Source organism: Gopherus flavomarginatus, chromosome 11 (assembly GCF_025201925.1).
Source record: "Gopherus flavomarginatus isolate rGopFla2 chromosome 11, rGopFla2.mat.asm, whole genome shotgun sequence".
NCBI classification, from domain to species: Eukaryota; Metazoa; Chordata; order Testudines; family Testudinidae; genus Gopherus; species Gopherus flavomarginatus.
Window position 1 is genome coordinate 16,770,102 of NC_066627.1, and position 24,405 is coordinate 16,794,506.

General features: G+C 65.2%; 1 protein-coding gene across 4 annotated transcripts in view; it reads right to left on the minus strand.

The window, feature by feature from the left end:
* The window catches only part of TEP1 (telomerase associated protein 1), a 28,977-nt gene that overhangs the window by 1,190 nt on the left and 3,382 nt on the right, over positions 1-24,405 (minus strand). For 3 of the 4 annotated variants that reach the window (XR_007768503.1, XM_050917837.1, XM_050917838.1), the window contains 46 exons: positions 24,119-24,280; positions 23,720-24,016; positions 23,367-23,488; positions 23,058-23,215; positions 22,382-22,491; positions 21,886-21,976; positions 20,008-20,194; positions 18,293-18,485; positions 17,900-18,052; positions 17,721-17,795; positions 16,789-16,913; positions 16,377-16,436; positions 14,985-15,134; positions 13,893-14,069; positions 13,572-13,692; positions 12,340-12,464; positions 11,877-11,993; positions 11,677-11,794; positions 11,346-11,558; positions 10,817-11,004; positions 9,304-9,457; positions 9,030-9,209; positions 8,679-8,771; positions 8,189-8,321; positions 7,919-8,069; positions 7,524-7,663; positions 7,336-7,424; positions 7,017-7,131; positions 6,567-6,783; positions 5,955-6,072; positions 5,604-5,728; positions 5,412-5,511; positions 5,114-5,269; positions 4,197-4,409; positions 3,670-3,823; positions 3,222-3,434; positions 2,866-3,026; positions 2,228-2,344; positions 2,037-2,144; positions 1,839-1,965; positions 1,680-1,744; positions 1,448-1,580; positions 1,078-1,217; positions 763-884; positions 430-576; positions 169-289 (listed from right to left, as the gene is read on the minus strand). Coding sequence is in view for 3 of the 4 variants with exons in the window: in XM_050917837.1 (XP_050773794.1) it covers positions 169-289; positions 430-576; positions 763-884; positions 1,078-1,217; positions 1,448-1,580; positions 1,680-1,744; positions 1,839-1,965; positions 2,037-2,144; positions 2,228-2,344; positions 2,866-3,026; positions 3,222-3,434; positions 3,670-3,823; positions 4,197-4,409; positions 5,114-5,269; positions 5,412-5,511; positions 5,604-5,728; positions 5,955-6,072; positions 6,567-6,783; positions 7,017-7,131; positions 7,336-7,424; positions 7,524-7,663; positions 7,919-8,069; positions 8,189-8,321; positions 8,679-8,771; positions 9,030-9,209; positions 9,304-9,457; positions 10,817-11,004; positions 11,346-11,558; positions 11,677-11,794; positions 11,877-11,993; positions 12,340-12,464; positions 13,572-13,692; positions 13,893-14,069; positions 14,985-15,134; positions 16,377-16,436; positions 16,789-16,913; positions 17,721-17,795; positions 17,900-18,052; positions 18,293-18,485; positions 20,008-20,194; positions 21,886-21,976; positions 22,382-22,491; positions 23,058-23,215; positions 23,367-23,488; positions 23,720-24,016; positions 24,119-24,280 (6,534 nt within the window). In the remaining variant the exon portion in view is untranslated. Of the gene's footprint in view, positions 1-168; positions 290-429; positions 577-762; positions 885-1,077; positions 1,218-1,447; positions 1,581-1,679; positions 1,745-1,838; positions 1,966-2,036; positions 2,145-2,227; positions 2,345-2,865; positions 3,027-3,221; positions 3,435-3,669; positions 3,824-4,196; positions 4,410-5,113; positions 5,270-5,411; positions 5,512-5,603; positions 5,729-5,954; positions 6,073-6,566; positions 6,784-7,016; positions 7,132-7,335; positions 7,425-7,523; positions 7,664-7,918; positions 8,070-8,188; positions 8,322-8,678; positions 8,772-9,029; positions 9,210-9,303; positions 9,458-10,816; positions 11,005-11,345; positions 11,559-11,676; positions 11,795-11,876; positions 11,994-12,339; positions 12,465-13,571; positions 13,693-13,892; positions 14,070-14,984; positions 15,135-16,376; positions 16,437-16,788; positions 16,914-17,720; positions 17,796-17,899; positions 18,053-18,292; positions 18,486-20,007; positions 20,195-21,885; positions 21,977-22,381; positions 22,492-23,057; positions 23,216-23,366; positions 23,489-23,719; positions 24,017-24,118; positions 24,281-24,405 lie in introns of those variants that run through there. The other variant, XM_050917839.1, reaches the window with a different exon arrangement.

Below are 24,405 nucleotides of genomic sequence, written 5' to 3' on the forward strand. Positions count from 1 at the left end.
CTAGTGTGCTGGTGGGAGGGAGGAGGGTGGAGCGGAGTGGGGCGGGGCTGGGCACCAGGACACCTGGGTTCTCTGCCAGCCCTGGGAGGGAGTGGGGCCTGGCACATTTGGGGGGGCAGGGACAGGGCTGGGTGCCCGGATTCCTGGGTTCTCTGCCCAGTCACTCACCAGTTCGTACAGGGTGGGTTCTCTCACCCCCTTCCACAGAAGAAGCCGCCCATCTGGGGTCACAGCCACGTCAAACAGGTACTCGGGGGGTTCTGGAGCCCAGGTGTCCGGGCTGACTACGCTACAGGGGCAGAGATAAGGGTCAGAACCAAGAACATGGGCTGCCCCCCCAAATCCCCCATTCACCAGGGGAGCTGCAGGGTCCCCTCTGAACCCCCTACTCACCAAAGGAGCTGCAGACCTCCCCGACTCCCCACTCACCAGAGGGGCTTCAGCACTGTCCAGTGGGCTCGGAACAGCAGCACCTCCCCGTTCGCCAGCCCCAGGACCAGAGAGCCGGGGGCCCCGGCTGGCCCCATGCAGGTAACAGGAGCTGCCACCTCCCCCAGGGGGCGCTCACGCTCCAGGCTGAGAGAGAGACGCAGTCAGTGTGGGGCCCAGGCCAGACTGGTACGGGAAACGGGACCCCGGCGTCCTGGGTCAGTAGGGCATGGCACTCCCCTCCCCACCCCGGCTCCCCAGGGAGAGATGGGGCCAGGAAGGGACCCAGGCGTCCAGCTCAGCCCTGCTCCCCCAAGCCCCCCCCAACCTTACCTGAGGGCCCCGGTATTGGGGTCGCTATGCAGGCCCCACAGCCAGATGCTCCCAGCCGCCGGTGCCACCAGGAGGCTGCAGGAGGAGGTGAAGCCAAGAGCGCACACACTGCGCAAGCCGGCCTGTGTAGGAGGGGAGTGAGCGGGGGTTGGACTGAGGCCCCCTGCACCTTCCCCCAGCGACCCTGACAACCTCCCTCCTGCCCCCCATCCCACCCACTCCATCTGCCTTCCCCCCCACCCAGTCTCCCACCACACCCCCCAGCTTCGGGGGGCAGCCCCCTCTTCCCAACCCCCCCCCCCCCATTCAACCTACCTGCACTGCAGCCAGGGCCTTGGCGTCCCCCCACACAATCAGCTCCCCACACTCCCCGCCTGACACTGCCAGCGTCCCGTCGGGAGACCAGGCCAGGGCAGAGACGGCCCCACGGTGCCAGCCGGGCCCCTCGGCACATCCTGCCAGGAGAGAGACAGGATTCCTGGGTTCTCTCCCTGGCTCTGGGAGGGGCGTGGGATCTGATGGGTGAGAGCAGGGGGGCACTGGGAGCCAGGACTCCTGGGTTCTCTCCTGGCTTTGGGAGGGGCATGGGATCTGATGGGTGAGAGCAGGGGGGCACTGGGAGCCAGGACTCCTGGGTTCTCTCCTGGCTTTGGGAGGGAAGGTATCTGGTGAAGGAGTCTCTTACCCGTTTGCCAGGGTGCTGCCCACCCACGCACAGCACCATCTCCCGACACCGTCAGGACGCGGTTGGCAGCTGGGTTCACGGCAGCGCCACACACTGGGGCACTGTGCCCCACCAATGCCCGCGGGCGGCCGAACTGCAGGCGGGAGAAAGAAGTTAGTGGGGGAGGAGGAGCAGCTAGTGCCCTGGGGCAGGGTCCCCATGTGGGGGGAACAGCACCCAGGTCCCATCTCACCTCGAGGGGGCTCCAGAGCTGCACCCGCCCGTCGCAGCCGGCGGTGGCCACCACGAAATCGCCGTCTGCAGGAAAAGAGCGACACGGAGAGATGGGCACAGGGTGAGAGCCGAGGGCACTGGGAGTCAGACCCACACTGGGGGCGCAGCGCCTGCTCACCTGCTCCCACGAAGCCGGCGCCCTGGTTCACCAGCCCAGGGTGCGCCGGGAAGCGGGTCAGCTCCATGCCCAGCATGTCCCACGCTGCCAGCGTCCCGTCGCGGCCCAGTGCCAGCACGTGCCCAGCCTGCACCGAGAGAGGTGGTGAGGGACGGTGCCTGTGCCCAGGGTGCCCCCTCCCATCCCCCAGGTCCATACCGTGGCCAGGACGGCACTGACAGGGCCGCAGTGGGGCAGGAACTCACGGAGCTTCTGGCCGGTTGCCGGGTCCCAGAGCCGCACGGTGCCATCGCTGGAGCAGGACAGCTGTGGGGCAGAGAGAGGACAAGTCAGGGAGGAGCACAGGGAGCTGCCCCCCCCCGCCTTCCTCCCAACTACCCCCCACTCACCAGCAGAGGCCCGACCCAGACGCAGCCAGTGAGCCAGTCGCGGTGGCAGAAGGGGAGTGAGCGCCAGAGTGGGGGGGCTCCCGGTGCGGGGCCCCCCACGTCCCAGCACAGCAGGGTCTGCGGGGACACAGGCTGGTTAGGCAAGCACAGATACAGCACGTCTGCTCCCCCCACCTCCCAGTGCCCATCTCACAGCACAGCAGCCCCATGCCTGCCCCACGCCGCTGCCTAGTGCCCATCACACCGCACTGCTGCCCCACGCCTGCCCCACACCACCCCCTAGTGCCCAACACACCACACTGCCACCCCACCCTGCCCCCTAGTGCCCATCTCACAGCACAGCAGCCCCACGCCTGCTCCACGCCGCCGCCTAGTGCCCAACACACCGCACTGCTGCCCCACCCTGCCCCCTAGTGCCCATCTCACAGCACAGCAGCCCCACGCCTGCCCCATGCCGCCGCCTAGTGCCCAACACACCGCACTGCTGCCCCACGCCTGCCCCACACCAACCCCTAGTGCCCAACACACCACACTGCCACCGCCCCCTGCCCCCTAGTGCCCATCTCACAGCACGGCTGCCCCACGCCTGCCCCCACACCGCCCCCTAGTGCCCATCTCACAGCACGGCCGCCCCTCACCTTGTCCCTGCCTCCCGTGGCAAGGTGCCGGCCGTTGGCGCTGAAGGCGCAGCAGGTGACAGCAGCCGTGTGGCCCCGCAGGATGGCCAGGGGGGCTGGGGAAGGGTCCGGGAGGGCCCGTCTCAGCGTCTTGGCCAGCCACAGGCAGATGGTGAAATCCTCTGGGGACGGGAGGAAGGCTCAAACTATGGGCCCAAGGCCATGCCCCCGCCCACCCCATCCTGCCCCCACCCCACAGTCCTTTGGCACCCCCAGCCCCACCAATGACCCCCAAATCTCCCCTCACGGATCTGGAAACACCCTGCCCCCAGCCCCTCCCCACATCCTGCAAGCGGCCCTCCTGCCCCCAGCCTTACCTGAGGCAGATGCCAGCAGCTGGGGCGAGGCGGCTAGGCCCAGCACAGCCCCTTTGTGCCCCCTCAGCTCCCACAGGGGGCAGGCCGAGCTGCTCGCCAGCGCCCAGCCGCGCAGGGTCCCGTCCCCGCTGCCTCCGGCCAGCACAGCATCCCCGAGCCAAGCCAGACTGGGCACCGCCACCCCCCCTGCCAGGCAGCGCCGCCCAGGCAAGCCTGCGGGGAGAGGGGAGAATGAGGGAGGCCAATGCCACAAGGAACCCAGGAGTCCTGGCTCCAGCACCCACCCCCACCCCAGGAGTTCTGGCTCCCAGCCCTCACCCAACTACAGAACCCAAGACCTGGCTCCCCAGAACGGAGGAGTCCTGGCTTCCAGCACCGCCAACCCCCCGCCCACTAGACCTCATTTCCCCCCCAAGCTGGGACAGAACCCAGGTGTCTGGGCACTTACCCCAGGGAGTGCCGTAGACCCAAACATCATCTGAATGGTGCCCCACAGCGAGCAGGGTGCCAGCGGGATTGGGGGCCACACAGAGGGCTGGAGAAAGCGGCCCTGAGCCCAGAGCGCCCTGGGCACAGCCTAGGTGCCCTGGCCAGAGCTGAACCTGGGCCACAGATCAGGGGTTAGTGCTGTGCGTCCCCATCCCTGCCGGTGCCCCTCACTCCCGACCTGCAGCTCCTGCTGCCCCAGCCCTGCCCCCCAGCACCTCCGTCGGTGCCCCTCATTCCTGCCGGCAGCCCCTGCTAGCCACCCCCCCACCGGTGCCCCTCACTCCCGACCCACAGCCCCTGCAGGCCCAGCCCTGCCCCCCTCCCTGCCTGTGCCCCTCACTCCTGACTCACAGCCCCTTCTAGCCCAGCACTGCCTCCCCCCCCCCGCCGACTCTGCTGGTGCTCCTCACTCCCGACTCGCAGCCCCCTCTAGCCCAACCCTGCCCTCCAACCCTCCCAGTGCCCCTCACTCCTGACCCCCAGCACCTTCAAGTCCTCGCCCGCCGTGAGGAGGACGTGGCCCCCGGAGAGAAACTTGACCTCAGAGACGAAGCCCCGGTGTGCTGGGAATGTGGCCAGGCTCACAGCCTCCCGCCAGGACCAAAGATGCACCGTTCCGGCCAGGCAGCCGGACGCCAGCACAGTGCCCGCAGGGGAGAAGGACACGGCGCGGACGGAGGCATCATGGCCTGAGAGAACCTGCAAGGGGAGTCAGAGTCACAGCCCAGCCCGCCCCACCGGTGCCCTTCACTCCTGACCCGCAGCCCCTGCCAGCCCAGCCCCGCCGGTGCCCCTCATTCCCGACCCACAGCCCCTGCCGGCCCAGCCCTGCCGGTGCCCCTCACTCCCGACCCGCAGCCCCTCATAGCCCAGCCCTGCTGGTGCCCCTCACTCCCGACCCGCAACCCCTGCCAGCCCAGCCCCGCCGGAGCCCCTCACTCCTGACCCACAGCCCCTGCCGGCCCAGCCCTGCCGGTGCCCCTTACTCCCGACCCGCAGCCCCTCATAGCCCAGCCCTGCTGGTGCCCCTCACTCCTGAGCCGCAGCCCCTGCCAGCCCAGCCCCGCCGGAGCCCCTCACTCCTGACCCGCAGCCCCTGTCGGCCCAGCCCTGCCGGTGCCCCTCACTCCCGACCCACAGCCCCTCATAGCCCAGCCCTGCCGGTGCCCCTCACTCCCAACCCACAGCCCCTGCCGGCCCAGCCCTGCCGGTGCCCCTCACTCCCAACCCGCAGCCCCTCCTAGCCCAGCCCTGCCGGTGCCCCTCACTCCTGACCTGGAGCCTCTGCCAGCCCAGCCTTGCTGGTGCCCCTCACTCCTGACCCACAGTCCCTGCTGGCCCAGCCCTGCCGGTGCCCCTCACTCCCGACCCGCAGCCCCTCCTAGCCCAGTCCTGCCCCATACCGAGCTCACGCTCCGGTTCTGCAGGCCCAGGATGGTCACGGCGCCATCCCAGCCCCCGGTGGCCACTAGCTGCCCGTCAGGGTGGAAGGCAGCACAGTTCAAGGGGCAGGAGAGATCCAGCTCCCAGGTCTGGTGCCCCTGGGCAGAGTCCCACAGCTGGGAGAGAAGGGAACAGTGGGTCAGAACAGGGGCCAGGCGCCCCGACATCTGGATTCTCTCCTGGCTGGGGGAGGGGAGGGGAGTGCGGGCTAGTGATTAAAGCCGGGGGGGGGGGTCGGGCAGTGACCGCAGCCGGTACCTTGAAGTGCCCGTCCAGGGAGACGCTGGCCAGCTGTCTGCGATCAGGGCTGATGCAGCAGCCTGTGACCCGGCCCTGGTGAGCATCAGTAGCCAGGAGCCTGGAAGAGAGAGAGATTCCTATGGTGTCCCCACCGTTGCCCCAAAACCAGCCCCGCCACTACCCTTTAGAGCGGCAGCCCCCCAGCAGTACCTGCTGCCCTCACGCAGGCCCCAGGTCTCCAGTCCCCCAGCGGAGGTGCCCAGGCAGAGGGTCCCGTCAGCCAGGAAGACGCAGGCCGAGATCCCAGCACCGCCACTCAGCAGGGTCTTCAGCTCCTGTGGGCAAGGTGGGGTGGGGGCTGAGACTGCAGAGCCCCCTGCCGGCCTCCGGCTTCCCCTGCCCCCCAGCTCCTCCTGCCCCTAGCTTGCCCCCAGCCCGCTGGCTCCCCTGCCTCCCCATCCTGCCCCCCGCCTCCCTCTGCCCCTGACCCGAAACCAACCAGCCCCAGTGTCGTCCCATGGCAAGAGATCCCCTGAATCTGCCCTGCCCTCCCCCCGGTACCTGGCCACTCTGCATGTCCAGCAGGAGCAGAGTCCCGTCGGTGCTGCCTACGGCAGCCTGGCGCCCGCAGGGGGAGACGGCCACACAGGTGGGGGACGTGGGCAGGGCCAGGGCGATGCTGCGGGTGGGGGGAGGAGGTCAGGGGGGAACGACGCCCAGGAGCAGACAGGCACCCAGTGCTGCCCACCCTCAGAGCTCGGAGACAGGCAGCACCCCACCCAGGACACCGTGCCCCCCAGGAACTCCTCCCCTCCCCCAATGGAGCCCCCAGTCCCACAGGGACCCAGCCCCTCCCCTCCTTCAGGACAGAGATATGCAGCCCCTCCCAGCCAGGATCTCCAGCCCTGCAGCCCCCCCCAGTCCATGGGACCCGCACACCCCATTCTCCCACCAGGTTACAGGAGGGTCCCCCAACCCAGAACAGGCGCCCCAGGCTGTGGACCAACTCAGCCGGGAACAGGGCTGGGGCCTGGCTGAGTGACAGCCCTAGAGGGCAGGCGCCAGGACCTGTGGTGAGGGGCAGGTGGGCGCCTGGGGGAAGGGGTCATGGTGAGGGGCAGGTGGGCGCCCGGGAGGAGGGGCAGGGCCTCCCTTCTACGGTGGCCCCATTACCTGTCAGGGTGGGGGGTATCCTGGACCTTGTTGCGCCAGAGCAGCAGACGCCCCCCCGGGGGGGCCAGGGCCTGGGCCTGGGTGCCCAGCGAGGAGCCGTCGGGCGCATTGGCTGCCAGCTGGGCCAGGAGCAACGGGTTCTCAGAGAGCAGCGCCGCGCCTGCCTGCACCATCGCCCGGAACGCGCCCACCTCGCCCCGGGGTTTGGCGCTGCCCGCTGTAGGGAGAGACGCCTGTGTCAGGGGCACAACAGCCCCCAGCACCCCCCAGCCCCGCCATTTCAGCCTCTGGTAGCTCCCTCCACCTCCTATTCCTCCCACGGCAGCCCTCCCCGCCCCATTACACCAAGGCACCTCCCCATGCCCCTGCGGACAGCACCCCATCTGCACAGGGCTGACTCCTGACTGGCAGCCCCCGGAGGTGCCCCCCACCCCAGGCCACCCCACTCACCGTGCAGGGCATAGGCCTGGCCCAGCACGGGCAGCAGCCCCAGGCGAACGTGGGCAGCCACAAAGCGTAGGTCCGTCAGGAGGGAGCCCAGGAGGTCGGGGCGTCCAGCGCAGACCTGCTGGGACAGCGGGGTCACCCAGGGGTGCTGCCCACCCAGCCCGCCCCCGCTGAGCCCCACCCTATGCCCAGCCCCGCTCCTGCCCAGCCTCTGCCCCCCCCTCCCGAGTTCCCCACCTCACCCCACCCGCCCAATCCTGCCCTCCTACCAAGCGCACCCCCGCTTAGCCATCCACCACCAGCCCCAGTGCCCCGTACCCACCAGGTGGTAGGGCAGAGCCGCCAGGGGCCCAGCCTCGCTGCCCTGGAAGCTCCGGGACACGTCCGGGTCACAGAGTTTCCAGAGATGAGCTGGAGGTGAGGGGGAGACTGTCACTCACAATGCTCAGCAGCCCCTGCCCGGGGGGTCACAGGCCCAGCCGACACTACCCCACGGGGCAACCTCCTGACCTGCTATCAGAGCGTGAGCTGCTCGTTCCAGGCCCGGTTCCTTCAGGTAGCGCCGTTCCACCGCCGTCCGCAGGGGGGCACCGCAGAGGTGGAGCCGCGAGCCGGGGGCCTCCGAGGGGGCCCCACACACCCCCACCAGCCTGGGGAGGGGACAGACGGGGGACAGAGAACACTGGCTTCTGGCCAGCGACAGATGGCGACAGAGCTCGGAGCCAGGTCCTGGGGGCCTGCCAGAGCCCGAGAGGACCCAGGCATCCGGGATCCCAACCCCCACTCCCCTCCCAGAACAGGAAAGAACCCAGGAGTCCGGGCTCCCAGCCCTCCCTCTCTTACCACTAAACCCCACTCCCCTCCCCCGGCCAGGAGAGAACCCAGGCGCCCTGGCCCCCACTCACCACCTCAGGCTCCTCATCAGGGAATAGATGGGGGCCTTTGGGATGGCCGCCGCACGGCCCCCAGCAGCCATGCCTCCCTCCCAGGTGATGGGTGCCCCGCCCAGCTCCCTCCACATGGTGAGCATGGCGAGGAGATCGCACTCCAGCAGGCCTGCGGAGGACAGAGGCTCAGGGACGATTCGCCTGGTGCTGAGATGCAGCCAGCTCTGGGGCACGGTGGCTGGTAGCAATGCCAATTAACAACCCCCAGCACCTCGAGCTGTCTCTTACCGTCTTTGCTGGCCCAGAGGGCGGCGACGGCTATGGCCACTGGCTCAGCCCCGTGCTCCTGCTCCAGGCAGCCCAGTATGTGCTGGAGCAGGGCGGGCAGCACCGGGGGCAGCATCTGGATCCTCTCCGAGACCTGGAGGGAGGGACACAGGACTCTGAGGGGTTCGGAAAGCCCCACGCCGCCAGCCTGGATGCCTGGATCCCCTCCTGTCCCCATCCCTCTCCTGGGGTCCCTAGCAGGGAGAGTCCTGCATTGCCGGCCCAGATACCTGGGTCCCCTTTCATCCTGGCCCCACTCCTGGGGTCCCTAGAGGGCAGAAACCCATGCTGGTGGCCCAGATGCCTGGGTCCCCTTCCATCCTGGCCTCTCCCTTGGGGTCCCGCACAGAAACAGATCTGTGCCGCCAGCTGAGATGCCTGGGTCCCCTTCCATCCTGGCCCCTCCCCTGGGGTCCCCAGATGCCTGGGTCCCCCTGTGGGGCTAAGGCACCTTTTCATAGATGGTGAAGGCTCGCAGATCCTGGGTGAGCAGTGCCAGGTAGAGGGGCTGCCGAGCACCGCGCTTCAGTAGCACCAGCCGCATCTGGAGAGAGACAGACGGGGTCACAGCAGGCAGGGAGCCCCTGGGCAAAAGCCAGTGCCCCTGCCCCACCCAGCCAGAGCAAGAGAGAACCCAGGAGTCCGACCCCCAACCCATCCCTGCTCCAACCACTAGACCTCACTCTCCTCCCAGTGCTGGGATAGAACCCAGGAGTCCTGGCTCCCAGTCCCCACCCCCTCGCTCTAACCACTAGACCCCACGCCCCTGCCAGAGGACCCAAGGATCCGTGCACCTCTCCACCTGGTTGTTGAAGGCTGTCTCCTCCAGCTTCTTGCCATACATGGCGAGGTCCCGGCGGACCAGCCCAGCCCGGTCGCAGGGGTCCAGAGACCCCAGGGGGATGACGACTGTGTCCGCCCGTCGCTGTAGGGAATCTAGGAGTCTGGAGCCCTCACCAATGCTCACAACCAGGCTCACACGCTGGGGGGAGAAGAGAGGAGCTGAGCAGGTGGCGGGGTTGGCGGGGGGAAGGAGAGGGTCCCCACAGGTGGGGGGCGGGGGGGGCTGGACTTACCGGGGGCAGCCGCGCTGGGAGCCAGTCAGAGACGGGCTGCCCACTGTCCCCGTGGATCTGGTCAGCCCCGTCGAGCAGCACAGCAAGGCGCTGGGCTCCCCGGAGCAACCCAGCCACCGCGGGCAGGAGGGACTCCAGACAGCACACCAGCTCCCTGCAATGGGCAGGCAGGGATAGGACCCAGGCATCCAGGGGTGCCCAGCCCCCCCAGCTTTAACCCCTAGACCCTACTTCCCTTCAGAGCCTGGGGGAGAATCCAGAGGTCCTAAGTCCCAGACCCCCTGCAGTAACCACTAGACCCCACTCCCACCCAGGGCCAGGAGTCCTGGCTTCCAGACCCCTGCCACACACACCCCCTTGCCCTAACCACTAGACCCCACTCCCACCCAGGGCCAGGAGTCCTGGCTTCCAGACCCCTGCCACACACACCCCCTTGCCCTAACCACTAGACCCCACTTCCACCCAGTGCCAGGAGTCCTGGCTTCCAGCCCACCCCCCCACACAGACTCCCTTGCTCTAACCATGTCATAACTATAAAGGGAAGGGAACAGCCCTCCTGTGTACAATACTATCAAATCCCTCCTGGCCAGGGACATCAAAATCCTTTTACCTGCAAAGGGTTAAGAAGCTCAGGTAGCCTGGCTGACGCCTGACCCAAAGGACCAATAAGGGGACAAGATACTTTCAAATCTTGGTGGGGGGAAGGCTTTTGTTTTGTGCTCTTTGTTTTGGAGTTGTTCGCTCTTGTGACTAAGAGGGACAAGACATCAATCCAGGCTCTCCAAATCTTTCTGAACCAGTCTCTCATATTTCAAACTTGTAAGTAACAGCCAGGCAAGGCGTGTTAGCTTTATCTTTGTTTTCTCAACTTGTAAATGTTCCTTTTTGCTGAGAGGATTTTACCTCTGTTTGCTGTAAGTTTGAACCTAAGGCTGGAGGGGGTTCCTCTGGCCTCTATGAATCTGATTACCCTGTAAAGTGTTTTCCATCCTGATTTTACAGAGATGATTTTTACCTTTCTTTCTTTAATTAAAAGCCTTCTTTTTAAGAACCTGATTGATTTTTCCTTATTTTAAGATCCAATGGGATTGGATCTGGACTCCCCAGGAACTGGTGGGGGCAAAGGAGGGGGGATGGTTAAATTCTCCTTGTGTTAAGATCCAAGGGGGTGGATCAATGTTTCACCAGGAACTTAGTGAAAAAGTCTCTCAAGGCTACCCAGGGAGGGGAAGGTTTTGGGAGGAAAGGGGGTGTTCCAGACTGAGGAATCTGGCTGGTGGCAGCGAAACCAGATCTAAGCTGGTAGTTAAGCTTAGAGGTGTTTATGCAGGTCCCCACATCTGTACCCTAAAGTTCAGAGTGGAGGAGGAACCTTGACAAACCACTAGACCCCACTCCCACCCAGGGCCAGGAGGGAACCCAGGAGTCCTGGCTTCCAGCCCCCACACACCCTTGCTCTAACCCCTAGACCCCACTCCCAACCAGGGCCAGGAGGGAACCCTAGCGTCCTGACCTGTAACTGGTGGGGGGCGAGGTCGTCTGGCCCAGCAGACGGCTCAGGCGGGCACACAACTGTCTCAGCACCACCCTGGCGCTGGCCTGGTCCGGCCGGGCCCCGGTGAAGTGGGAGACGACCAGGCAGTGGGTGGGGGAGGTGTCCTGGGCCGGGGAATGGGCGCTCAGCTCCCGCGCCAGCGCCGCCTAGGGAAGGGACACTGAGTCGGCTGGGGGCGGGGCCTCTCCAGGCCCCTCTCACCATAACCCAGCACAGCCAGACCCCTCCTCCTCTAGGCCCCTCCCACCTGGCCCAATACAACAGACCTGACCCCACCCCCTCTTGGTCCCCAAGTCCCACCCCCTCCTTCAGGCCCCTCCCACCAGGCTTTATGCAGTAGACCCAGACCCTGCCCCCTGCAGGCCCTGCCTACAATCCATCACCAAGCCCCACCCCTTTCTGCCCCCAGACGCCTCCCCCCATTGCCCATTGGGTGCCCCAAAGCCCCTCCCCTCAGGCCTCACGCAGACCCCTCCCCCAGCCTCACCATGAAGACAGTCTTGCCATCGCCAGGCGCGCCCGTCACCACGTAGAGCCCGCCCCCTGGCCCGCGGCGGGGGGGCCGGCCCTCCCGCACCCGGCCAGCCACGGCGCCCAGCAGCTTGCCCCGGGCACAGAACTGGCGCTGCTGGAAGTCCTGGAAGGCATCTTGCAGCTCCTGCCCCTCCTCCTCCTCGCTCCCAGGGGGCTCCGACTCAGCCTGGGGGTGGGGGGCAGAGACAGGCGTCAGCATGGAACCCAGGAGTCTGTGCTCCCAGCACCCTCCGCTGTAACCACTAGGCCTCACTCCCTCCCCGCCAGGGACAGCGTCACGTTACCTGGAGGAACTGGCGCTGGAGGGCACCCCACAGATCCTGCAGCACCCGGGCCCCAAACTCCTCCAGCGCCTTGACATACGGCCGGCCCTGGGCCACGCCGCCCCACTGGCAGGAGTATCTGGGGAAGAGAGCAAAGCCATGAGGGAGACACCGTGGGGCCCAGAGATCCCACCACACCCACCAATCTCCTGGCCCATTACCTGCGGACAGACGCCACCCCCAAGTGCTGGCTCAAATGCCCCTTCAGAGCTGCCATCCGGTGCTGAGCGTCTTCTGACTCTGCCACAAAATCTGCCCTCCAGGCTTCCGGCACGGACCTGCCCCACCACAGATAGGTCAGGGGCCCCATGTCCCATTCCCACCCCCTGAGCTAGCCAGCTCCCAGCCACTGGGCTGGATCGGCACCCCCTACAGAGGAAAGGCCCCATGTCCCGTTCCCCAGCCCTCCATCATGGGGCTGGATCAGCACCCCATAGAGGGAAAAGGCCCTGTTCCCCATCCCCCTGAGCCAGGCAGCTCGCCATCATGGGGCTGGATCGGTGTTCCGTAGAGGGGAAAGGCCCCATGTCTCGTTCCCTGCCCCTTCCCCACAAGCCAGCCAATCCTTGCCATGGGGTTGGAGGGGAACCAGCATCCCCTAGAGGGGAAAGGGTGCAGAGTTACCCAAGGAAATCTGGCTCGCGGAGGTAGAAGAACGCCTGGCCAGCAGAACCAGAGCTGCGCCGGCTGCTGAGGAACTGCATGACCTCCAGCTCGGTGATGGAGCGGCCCCGAGGGTACGACTTCACCTGCAGCAATGGCACACCGGACTCCATCATCAGCCCCCACGTGGTGGGATCGAGCCTGTTACCTGGAGGGATCCCACCGCTCCCACCAATTGCGCCACGAAGTGAAGGCCAGCCATGCCAGCCCACAGGCAGAACAGCTCTCAGGCAAGGTTAGACTAACAGGCATCATGGGGAAGAAACACACCTGGGCCATTGTGAAGTGGGATTCCCGGCTTCCTCCAACCGGAAGGCTGGGGAGGTTTTGGTCTCCGCCATGGGTCTGTGCGTCTGTGAGCCGCACTGTGTGGGCATGGCCAGCAGGCCAAGGCCAGTGCCAGCCACAAAGAGCTTTGTGCTGAGGTGAGCCTGGATCCCACCGCACCCACCAACCTCAGCAGAACTGAGGGGTTCCCATTGACCTTGGCCACCTCTGAGGCTCCCGTCCCTGGATGCAACACTTCTGGAGCGTGAAACTAAGCAGCATGTTCACAGGCCTGCACCCTCTTCTGTGCTTCACCCCATCACCGGAAGGGATCCCACCCTCACCACCAGCACTATTCTGAGATACCCAAGCTCTGTCTCTACCCAGGGTACAGGACACTCTGGCAGGCTCCGACGTGCTATGAAGCCTGGCATGGGCTGACAGAATAACCCCTCCAGCGGCTTTATACTGTCCTAGTGGGAGCGATGTCATTGCTGCACCAATTTCCCCAACTACTGGAACCCTCCCTGGCGTAATGAGAGCAGCACATCATCTGGCCATGCCCATTACTGCAGGCCACTTCCCAGATTGCCCAGCCCTGAGAGGTGTGACTCAACCCGGGGACGTGGGTGGGGTGGCAGAACGCCAATGCCAGTAGGTACCGGAAGCAGCTGTGCAGGGTCCCCCGTCCTACCACTAGAGCGACTTGGCAGACTGGGTGAGGGAGGCCGCAGCACGATACCCAACCGTCTAGAGTAAATAAGGCAAAATCCCACTTCCCCCAAGTGCGAAGAAAGGCTCAGCGGCCAGGTTCCCGCAGGCAAGGGGGCTGCAGGGCAGTATCAGCCACTAGCTGGATGCGAGGGGCACTGTCTGCTTGTCCCCCCACCTTCCGATACAACTGACAGGGTGCTGGCAGCGCTCACCCACTCGTACTGGGGGGCGTCCGGCAGGGAGTATTCTCGGGGTACGTAGCCGTAACGCTCCCCCAAAATGCCCACGAAGAGCTGGCTCCGGGCCACCTCCGAGAGGCACAGTTCCAGCTGCCTGCATGGGGAAAAAGACCAGGGGTCAGCACCAAGTGGGGGCCCTCGCCGAGCCCCCCACCCCCTCATGGCACCACCCAACTCCCCGACTCAGCATGGGTCCCCCCAGACTCCCCCCTCAGCACAGCACCCCCTGCCCCACTCCCTGCAGCACGGTTCCCCCCGCCCCCTGAACCCTCCGCCCGCAGGGTGGGCACCCACCGCTCCTGCCGCGCCTCCTGCTCAGTGATGCCCCAGCGCAGGTCGATCTCCTGCAGCACCAGGTGATGGGGGGCGGCGCGGGCACGCAGGGCGGGCAGCACGGCCCGGAGCAGCACGTCCCGCTCGCCCTGCATGTCCCGCACCGGTGACGAGATGAACAAGCGGATGCTACGCCACCTGGAGAGGGACCCATCAGACCCTGGCCAGGGGAGCCCTAACCGGCTCGGCCCGGCCCCCTCACCGGCCTCTGCCCACCCAATGGACCCTTGTCACCCACAACTGACCCCTGCTCCCCCGATGGACCCCTGTGTCCCACCCCACCGGCCTCTGCCCGCCCTGATGGATCCCTCTGTCACCTCACCACTGGCCTCTGCCCCCCAATGGGCCCCTCTGTCCCCCCCACCGGCTTCTGCCCGCCCCGATGGATCCCTCTGTCACCTGCCACCAGACCCTGCCACCTTGATGGGCCCCTCTGTCACCTCCCACTGGCCTCTGCCCCCTCAATGGGCCCCTCTGTCACCTCACCACTGGCCCTTGCCCCCCCGATCGGCCCCTCTGTCACCTCCCCACCGGCCTCTTCCCCCTAATCGGCCCCCTGTCACCTCTCACCAGCCCCTGTCCCCCCAATGGGCCCCTCTGCCACCCCTGACGGGCCCCTCTGCTGCCTTCCACCAATCCCTGCCTCCCCGATGGGCCCCTCTATCCCCCCTCATTGGCCTCCCACCGGTCCCTGCGTCCTCAATGGGTTCCTCTGCCCCCTAACAAGTCCCTACTCCCTGCCCCCCCGGACTGGCCCTGCCCCCACATCCCCTGTCCCCCCCATGGGCCCCTCTGTCCCCCCGCCACCGGACCTTTTTCCCCACGATGGGCCTCTCTGTCACTACCCCACTGGCCCTTGCCCCCCCAATGGGCCACACTGTCCTATAAGCCTGGTTGTCTCCTCTGGACCAGCACCAGACTACCCAATCCGGACCCTCCCCCTCCAGCTCAGCCCTAGACCCCACCATGACCCCCTCCCATGCCCCAGAGAATCAGCTCCCTGCCTACTCTCTCCCCACCCTCGACTGGCAGTGGGCCTTGCAAACCTCTCACCTGCTCCCAGGGGCGGGGATCAGGGTGGGAGGGGAGGAGGAAAGCTCTGGGTGCCTGCGGGGTGCCCCCAGCGCGGGGGGCAGCCCGTGGATCTCGTCCATCCTGCCCACGTGCTCCAGCAGGCGGGAAGTGCCGCGCACGGCCAGGAACCTAGGGGAGGGGGGACATTGCAGTCTATATAATTTTATAAAAATATGCTAATACGTGAATATAATGTAACTGGAATATGCTTCATGCAAAAGGTCTCTTGTAAGGTATCATTACTAAGCTTATAATCTACTGAGTGTGGTTCTCCTATGTGTATAAATGTACCACTCTTGTATCAGGGACTAGCAATATGAAATATAACTCTGAGGGCCTATTGTCATGATGCAAAGTGTGGGCCATTCATGGTGGTTTGGAATCTTGATGAGTCTCATTAGCAGGACAACTGTCTGCAGATGGGTGTGTTTTACCTGTAGGTCTCCCTGTATACCTGTGTGCTGGCAAGAGGGCAATGAAGTCTTGCAGTGACATGTGATCATGGCACCTGAACTGGAATCCATTTTTAACCTGGTGTCTTTCCATTGCGAAGGAGGGGGTGGGAACCCAGAGAGAGACAAAGGATTCCGGCCTTGTGCAAAAGATATATAAAGGGGTGGAACAGAACAAAGGGAGAGAGGAGCCATCATGAAGAATCCCCTGGCTACCACCTGAGCTGGAACAAGAGCTGTACTAGGGGAAAGAATTGTGCCCAGGCCTGGAAGGAGTCCAGTCTGAGGAAAAACTTACTGAAGCATCTCTGAGGGTGAGATTATCTGTATTCAGTTTGATTAGACATCGATTTGTGCATTTTATTTTAGTTTGCTTGGTGACTTACTTTGTTCTGTCTGTTACTACTTGGAACCACTTAAATCCTACTTTCTGCATTTAATAAAATCACTTTATAGTTATTAACTCAGAGTCTGTATTAATACCTGGGCGGGGGGGGGGGAAACAGGTGTGAATCTCTCTCTGTCAGTGTTATAGAGGGCGAACAATTAATGAGTTTACTCGGCATAAGCTTTATACAGGGTAAAACGGATTTATTTGGGTTTGACCCCATTGGGAGTTGGGCATCTGGGTGTTAAAGGCAGGAACACTTCTGTAAGCTGCTTTCAGGTAAACCTGCAGCTTTGGGGCAAGTAATTCAGACCGTGGATCTGTGTTGGAGCAGACGGGCATGTCTGGCTCAGCAAGACAGGGTGCTGGGGTTCCGAGCTGGCAGGGAAAGCAGGGGTAGAAGTTGTCTTGACACAGCAGGTGGCAGCTCCCAAGAGGTTTCTGTGATCTAACCCGTCACAGGGGAGAGTTACAGACCTGGCCCACGTGACACCCCCTGCCCGCCCCCCTCCCCGTAAGGCTGAGACTCACCTGAGCACCTGCTCACTGAACCCAGCCAACTCCACCTCATCCACGGGGCCCCCCTGGCACCTGCAACGACATGGGTAGGGCCACCTCAGCAGTGGGGTGCCGCAGAGAGCTCCCCTGACCCTCCCAGAGACACAGGGAGCCCCCCTGCCAAACCACAGGGAATCCCCGCCCCCAGGGGATCCCCCTTCCCTACCCCTAGAGAATCCCCACTCCCCTCCCCCAGAGCCACAAGGAGCCCCCCGGCCGCAGCCCCTGAGTCCCAGGGATCCCCCCTCCCTCTCTGAAAACCACCAGGGAACAGCCTGGGAAAGGCCCCAGAAGCCCCCACCCCGCAGGCTAGGAATTGGGGGGGGTCCTTGCCCCCAAAGGGGTACAGTGGGGTGTTGGGGAGGGGCAGGGGGAGAGTTCATACCCCCAGGTCTCCAGGCAGAGGTTCACAAAGAGGCAGTGGGGGGCAACACGATCCCGCACCAGCCGCAGGGCAGGGCCGGCCAGGGGGGCCTCAGAGCTGGGGCTCAGCACGAGCAGGGTGTCGACCTGGGGGAAGGGGGGAGAGATACAGTCAGTCTGTGCCCAGTTGTGGGCCCCCACCCTCAGCTAGTGCCCCTCACTCCCGACCCGCAGTCCCTGCCAGCCCAGCCCCCACCCCCAGGCCTGCCAGTGCCCCTCACTCTTGACCCACAGCCCCTTGCCAGCCCAGCCCCCAAACCCAGGCCTGCCAGTGCCCCTCATTCCTGACCCACAGTCCCTTGCCAGCCCAGCCCCACCCCCAGGCCTGCCGGTGCCCCTCACTCTCGACATGCAGCCCCTTGCCAGTCCACCCCCCGCCCTGCCAGTGCCCCTCACTCCTGACCCACAGCCCCTTGCCAGCCCAGCCCCCCACCCCTAGGCCTGCCAGTGCCCCTCACTCCTGACCCACAGCCCCTTGCCAGCCCAGCCCTCACCCCCAGGCCTGCCAGTGCCCCTCACTCCTGACCCACAGCCCCTTGCCAGCCCAGCCCCCACCCCCAGGCCTGCCGGTGCCCCTCACTCCTGATCCACAGCCCCCTGCCAGCCCAGCCCCAACCCTGCCAGTGCCCCTCACTCCCGACACGCAGCCCCTTGCCAGCCCAGCCCCCCACCCTCAACCCTGCCAGTGCCCCTCACTCCCTTGCCAGTCCAGCCCCCAACCCCTAGGCCTGCCAGTGCCCCTCACTCCCGATACGCAGCCCCTTGCCAGCCCAGCCGCCCACCCCCAGGCCTGCCATTGCCCCTCACTCCCCATCCACAGGTCTTGCTAGCCCAGCCCTGCCTCCCCCCAGCCCTGCCACTGCCCCTGACTCCAGATGCGCAGCCCAGACTCACTGGCTCCCCACGAGCCACCAGGTCCCAGAGGACGTCGCTGACGGTGCTGGAGCTGCTGCTCGGCTCCGTTGTGGCCTGGGGAAGAGACGGGGTGAGACACGGAGCCAGGCCGGGCCTGGCTGGGGACTCCCCATGGGCACAGGGGGAGAGGGAGTGAGTAGGGACCAGGGGGCTCTCACCTGGACCTGCTGGTGCAGGCTCTGGACATTCTCCAGCAGCGACCCGGCCAGCGCCTGCGCCTCCTCCCAGTGGCCACGGCCATACAGCACCAGGCGCGCCCGCTCCGCCACCGCCCGACCCATCAGGCCCAACAGCAGGGCCACCTCCAGCGCCTAGGAGAGATGGGGGACTGTGAGCCGGGCACGGCCCCACCCACAGAGCACTGCTTGGAGGTGAGCGCAGCACCCTGCCCTGCCCCCAGAGGGCACTGCCAGGGGGTGAGCGCAGCATCCCGCCCTGCCCCCCACCCCTACAGGGCACTGCTGGGGTGAGCACAGAGCCCCACCCTGACCCCCATCCACACAGGGCACTGCCAGGGGGTGAGCACAGCATACCCCCCCCCCACGACTCACTGTCATGGGCTCCGGACGGGGGCCGCGCAGCTCCCGGGCCCGGTGGTAGGGCGTCGCCATGGCGTTGGAGGTGCAGCAGAGGATGAGGGTGCGTCCAGGCAGGGGGGGCAGGTTGTGCCGGGCGGAGATGCGGATGGCGGCGTCCAGGGCCCCACGATAACGGAGCAGGAGGATGGGGTCAGGACACAGCTCCCTGGCGAGCACAAGCTGCTGCTGAGCCCCTGGCCGGCTCAGCCCCCATCCTGCCCGCTGCCCAGTGCCCCCCCAAACCTGGCACCCCCTGCCCAGCCCCTCACACTGCCCGCTGCCCAGCCCCCCCCAAAGCCTGGCACCCCCTGCCCAGCCCCCACACTGCCCTCTGCCCAGCCCCCCCCCACAGCCTGGTGCCCCCTGCCAAGCCCCCACACTGCCCTCTGCCCAGCCCCCCCATCCCACCCCCTGCCCAGCCCTCCCCGAGCCTGGCGTCCCCTGCCCAGCCCCCCATCCTCCCCGCTGCCCAGCCCCCCCGCAACCTGGCACCCTCCCCCCAGCCTGGCGCCCCCTGCCCAGCCCCCATACTGCCCTCTGCCCAGCCCCCCCATCCCACCCCCTGTCCAGCCCTCCCCCAGCCAGGCGTCCCCTGCCCAGCCCCCCATTATGCCCGCTGCCCAGCCCCCCTGCAACCTGGCACCCTCCCCCCAGCCTGGTGCCCCCTGCCAAGCCCCCACATTGCCCTCTGCCCAGCCCCCCCATCCCACCCCCTGCCCAGCCCCCCATCCTGCCCGCTGCCCAGCCCCCCTGCAACCTGGCACCCTCCCCCCAGCCTGGCACCCCCTGCCCAGCCCCCCATCCTGCCTGCTGCCCAGCTCCCCCCCACAGCCTGGCACCCCCTGCCCAGCCCCCACACTGCCCTCTGCCCAGTCCCCCCATCCCACCCCCTGCCCAGCCCCCGTGGCAACCTGGCACCCTCCCCACAGCCTGGCACCCCTCCTGCCCAGCCCCCCCATCCTGCCCCCTGCCCAGCCCTCCCCCAGCCTGGGGCCCCCTGCCCAGCCCCCCACACTGCCCTCTGCCCAGTCCCCCCCCCACAGCCGGGCACCCCACCTGCCCAGCCCCCTACACTGCCCTCTGCCCAGCCCCCTCATCCCACCCCCTGCCCAGCCCCCCTGCAACCTGGCACCCCACCTGCCCCCCACAGACTGGCACTCCACCTGCCCAGCCCCCTCATCCCACCCCCTGCCCAGCCCCCCTGCAACCTGGCACCCCACCTGCCTCCCACAGACTGGCACTCCACCTGCCCAGCCCCCCCATCCCACCCCCTGCCCAGCAACCCTGCAACCTGGCACTCCACCTTCCCAGCCCCCCACACTGCTCTCTGCCCAGTCCCCCCGACAGCCTGGCGCCCCTTGCCCAGCCCCCTCATCCTGCCCCCTGCCCAGCCCCCCTGCAGCCTGGCACCCCTCCTGCCCAGCCCCCCCATCCTGCCTCCTGCTCCCTGCCCAGCCCCCCTGCAGCCTGACCCCACCCCTGCCCAACCCCCCACACTGCCCTCTGCCCAGCCCCCCTGCAACCTGGCACCTCACCTGCCCAGCTCCCCCATCCCACCCCCTGCCCAACCCCCCTGCAACCTGGCACCCTCTCTGCAACCTGGCACCCCCCCGAGCCTCACACCTCACCTGCCCAGCCCCCACCCTGCCTCCGTGGCCACGCCTAGGAGCCAAGCATGGAGCCCTCACCTGGCCTTCTGCAGCCGCTGCTTTTTGCTCTTCACCGCGCGGAAGAGGAAAGGGATGGACAAGGCCGCGCGCAGCTCCCGGCGCGTCCAGGGCGGCCGCGCCCGCACCCCGGGCAGGGCCCCCGGCTGCTTCTTCCCGCGCCTCAGCAGCACCCGCAGCAGCTCCACGTTAGAGGGGCAAGGACTGTCTGGAGGTGTGGGGGGAGAGAGACAGTGCCCCTCACTCCTGACCCGCAGCCTCTGCTAGCCTAGCTCTGCCAGTGCCTCTTGCCCAGGGGTGGGCAAACTACAGCCCGGGGGCCGCATCCAGCCCTTCAGACATTTTAATCTGGCCCTCGAGCTCTTGTCAGGGAGCAGGGTCCAGGTCTTGCCCCGCTCCGTGGCTCCAGCCAGGGGAGCCGGGTTGGGGACTTGCCCGGCTCCATGTGGCTCTCGGAAGCAGTGGTCCGTCCCCACTTTGGCTCCTATGCGTAGGGGCAACCAGGGAGCTCTGTAGGCTGCACCCACCACAAGTGCTGTCCCCACAACTCCCACTGGCCGGGAACCACAGCCAATGGGAGCGGCAGAGGTGTCGCCTGCGGACGGGGTAGCACGCAGAGCCGCTTGGCTGCACATCCATGTAAGAGATGGAGGGGGGACATGCTGCTGCTTCTGAGAGCTGCTTGAGGTAAGCGACGCCCGGAGCCTGCACCCCAACCTCCTCCTGCACCTCAACCCCCTGCCTCAGCCTTGATCCCCCTCCCGCCCGCCGAACCCCTCGGTCTCGGCCCAGAGCCCCCTTCTGCACCCCCAATCCCTCATCCCCACCCCAGAGCCCACACCCCCAGCCAGAGCCCTCACACACACCAACACTAAACCCCCCTGCCCCAGCTCGAAGCCCCTTCCCACACCCTGAACACCTCATTTCTGGCTCCACCCCAGAGCCCGCATCCTCAGCCGGAACCCTCACCCCCTCCCGCACCCCAACCCCCAGTTTCATGAGCATTCATGGCCCGCCATACAATTTCCATATCCAGATGTGGCCCTCGGGCCAAAAAATTCGCCACCCCTGCTCTTGCCCCTGGTTGTTCAGGGGTCTCAGTGCTGTCAATGAATCAGTTAAATCACGTGATTAACTCAAAACAAATTAACAAAATTAATTGTGATTCATCGCAGTTGTAATCGCGCAGTTAAACAACCGTTGAGTAGCACCTGAAATGTATCAAAGATTTCTGGCTGCTTTTCTACATTTTCAAATGTATCGATTTCAGTTACCACATGGAAAACACCAAGTGTCCGGGGCTTCCTTTAGATAACTATTTTCGATTACCAATATTTCTCTTCACCTCATACCAGTGCCGTCGTGCGAGCTCTGTACAAATGGGGAATTATGTATAATAATAACGCCACTCAGAGACCAGCCAGTGTAAAACTTTAGCGCCTCCGAGTTCACTCAGTCCTACTTCTTGTTCAGCCGATCGCTCAGACAAACAGGATTGTTACAGTTGCAGGAGATAATGCTGCCCGTTGATTTATACTGTCACCTGAAAGTGAGAACAGGCGTTCGCATGGCACTGTTGTAGCCAGTATGGCATGGTATTTATGTGCTAGATGCGCTAAACATCTGTATGCCCCTTCATGCTGAGACACGTAGCTTTTTCTACTGTGCAAATATTTGTAATCAAAACTAATAATCTCACAAGAGCCCTGGACACTTTGTCTTCTGCATTGTCGGTGCAATCGCTAGATTTGTAAATGGAGGAAAACAGCCAAAGATATTTCGGATACGTTTCAGCTGCTATTCGATCAGTGACAGTGTGATTCAACCTGCCATGAACCACGACTTCTCTTTTAAATCTCAGGATTCATTTGTGTCACCGCTTGGCAGCCCCGGTCTCACCTTTCTTCCTCAGCTGCTCCTCCATGTCCTGGATGACTTTATTCGCCGCCAGGAACCGGAAGGGGAACTGCCGGCTGCGGATGACGGACTCCTGGAAATTGGGGGGTGTCAAGGTGGGGATCCCAGCAGCCCCCCACCCCACTCCAGCCATCCCATCTGGGGGGGGAGGGGATGGGACTTTGGGGCCGTATCTAACTCTGGGGATCAGCAAGGGGGCAATTCAGGGTCCTCGGAGCCATACTATGCTATGGAGACCCTGGGGGGAGGGGGAATTCAGGGTCCCCGGGGCCATATCTTGCTCTGGTGACCTGAGAGGAGGAAATTCAGAGTCTTCTGGACAGGATCTCACTGTGGGGACCCTGGGGGGAGGGGGAATTCAGGGTCTCCAGAGCCATAGCTCACTCTGGGGACCAGAGAGGGGTGAATTTGGGGCCCCCAGGGCTGTATCCTGCTCTGGGGACCCAGGAGGGGGGAATCAGGGTCCCTAGGGCCGTACCTTGTTCTGCAGCCGGCTGAGCACTTGCTGGTGGTGCCGCTCACTCACCCCAGCCCGGATTATGTTGCGCAGGTTCCTGAGCATGGCCATGAATGGCAGCTTCCCCGAGTCTGCAAGGCAGAGCCCAAAGCATGGTTAGGAGACCACCCCACCCACAGCCAGGGGGCGCTGTGTCCACAAGGGTGCTGGGCCGGCTGCTGCTCCCAGGGGGCGCTGGGCCCCACCGGCCACATTTATAAGGGTGTTGGGCCAGCTGCAGCCCCCAGGGGGCGCTGGGAGACCTGTGGCTACCAGGGGTGCATTCCGGGGGGCCCTTATCCCCACACAGGCCCCTCGTTGCCAAGGGGGGCAGAGGCCAGCTCCTCATGGAGCCTCTTTGTGCCACAGCGATACCCAGCCAGCCCATGGGCCACTCAGAGACCAGTGCCATGCCCCCCACTCTGCCTCGAGGCTAGACTCTCCTCGAGGGTGTTACAGCACCGGGCAAACCCTGCTCCAGCTAGGCTGGCCACCTGCCCCATGGCAAGCCCAGCCAGCCCCACACACGCCCTGTCTCCCTGCTCTCAACACTAGCTCACACCCTCTGAGAAAAGAGCTAACTGTGCCCCCTGGTGACACCTACACACTCAGGGCACCACTGGGGGAAAGCGCAGCCACACCTGAAGCCCCTCCTTACCGATCAGTTCCTCCCAGACCGCAGCCTTGTTCCCGCGCTGGCTAAGCTGCCGGTCCCAGGTCTGGGGCTGCGGAAGTTTCATTCGGGTCCCGGCCTGGGTGGAGTCCCAGGGCCCTGGCAGGTGGCTCCGGGAGAAGGAGTTCAGGTCCGAGGGATACCTGGGGAGAGGGGGGAGCAGCAGAAACAGGGTGATCCCAGCAGGGGCTACAAGGGGGTAAAGGGCAAGCCAGGAGTCCTGGATACTGTGCCACCTCTTGGGTCTAGGGGATAGAGAGGGGGAGGGGCTGGGAGCCCTCCCCAGGCTCTCACCTGCAGCCCAGCAGACTCATGACGTGCTGGGCCGGCTTGGAGATATGCAGCCATCGAATCAGCGCCTTCAGGGAGAAGGGCTTCGTCTCACGCGGCTCCTCGGATGGCTGACCACTTTCAAACTGCAGGAGACATCAGCATAGAACCCAGGAGTCCTGGGGTCCGGCCCCTCTGCTCTAACCACTAGACCCCACTCCCCTCCCAGAGCAGGGGACAGAATCCAGGAGTCCTGGGTTCCGGCCCCTCTGCTCTAACCACTAGACACCACTCCCCTCCCAGAGCAGGGGACAGAACCCAAGAGACCTGGCTCCCAGCCCCACCTCACTCTAACCACTAGACCCCAGTCCTCTCACCTTCGTCTGAAGCTTGCCAAATGCCTCGCGCAGCCGGAATCTCCTCGTCCAGGGCAAAGGTCTCTGGGGGGCGGCTCCAGGAGGAAGACTTGGCTGGCAGTGCTCGGCCCCGAGCGCAGGACTCCTGAGTTCCCTCCCCGGCTGGCGGGGCCGTGGGCGCCCCCTGGCTTTTCCGCGGCTCTTGCGCGAGTTGTACTTGGCCAGCTGGTAGGCATCAAATTGCTGGAACTTGTCTGCCAGGCCAGCGCGGAGGCAGCGAGGCAGCGGGGCCAGGGGGCGTCCTGCGCCCGCCAGGCTCTGCAAGGGAGAGGGATACGGGTCAGTGCTGGCCAGCAGAGGGTGGCACTGGCTGGCGGAACTACTCGCCACTGGGGTTGAGCCGGGGAGGAAGCCGGATACCTGGAAGAGCGCCACCACCTGGATCCAGTCAGAGGGCAGCTGCAGAGTGGCACACAAGTAGCGGCGCAGGTGGGGCCGGCAGGGCGGCAGCCGGGCTGCCAGTGCCAGCAGGAAGTTGGCCGTTCCCCGGATGTTCAGCTCTTGGCGTGTATACAGGGCGACCTGTAGGGAGAGAGGGGAAACTGAGGCCTGGAGCAAACCCAGGCATCTGAGCTCCCCTGCTCTAACTCACTAAAGCACATTCTCCCTCCCCAAGCCCTGGCATAGGGCACCTGAGACCACCCGCC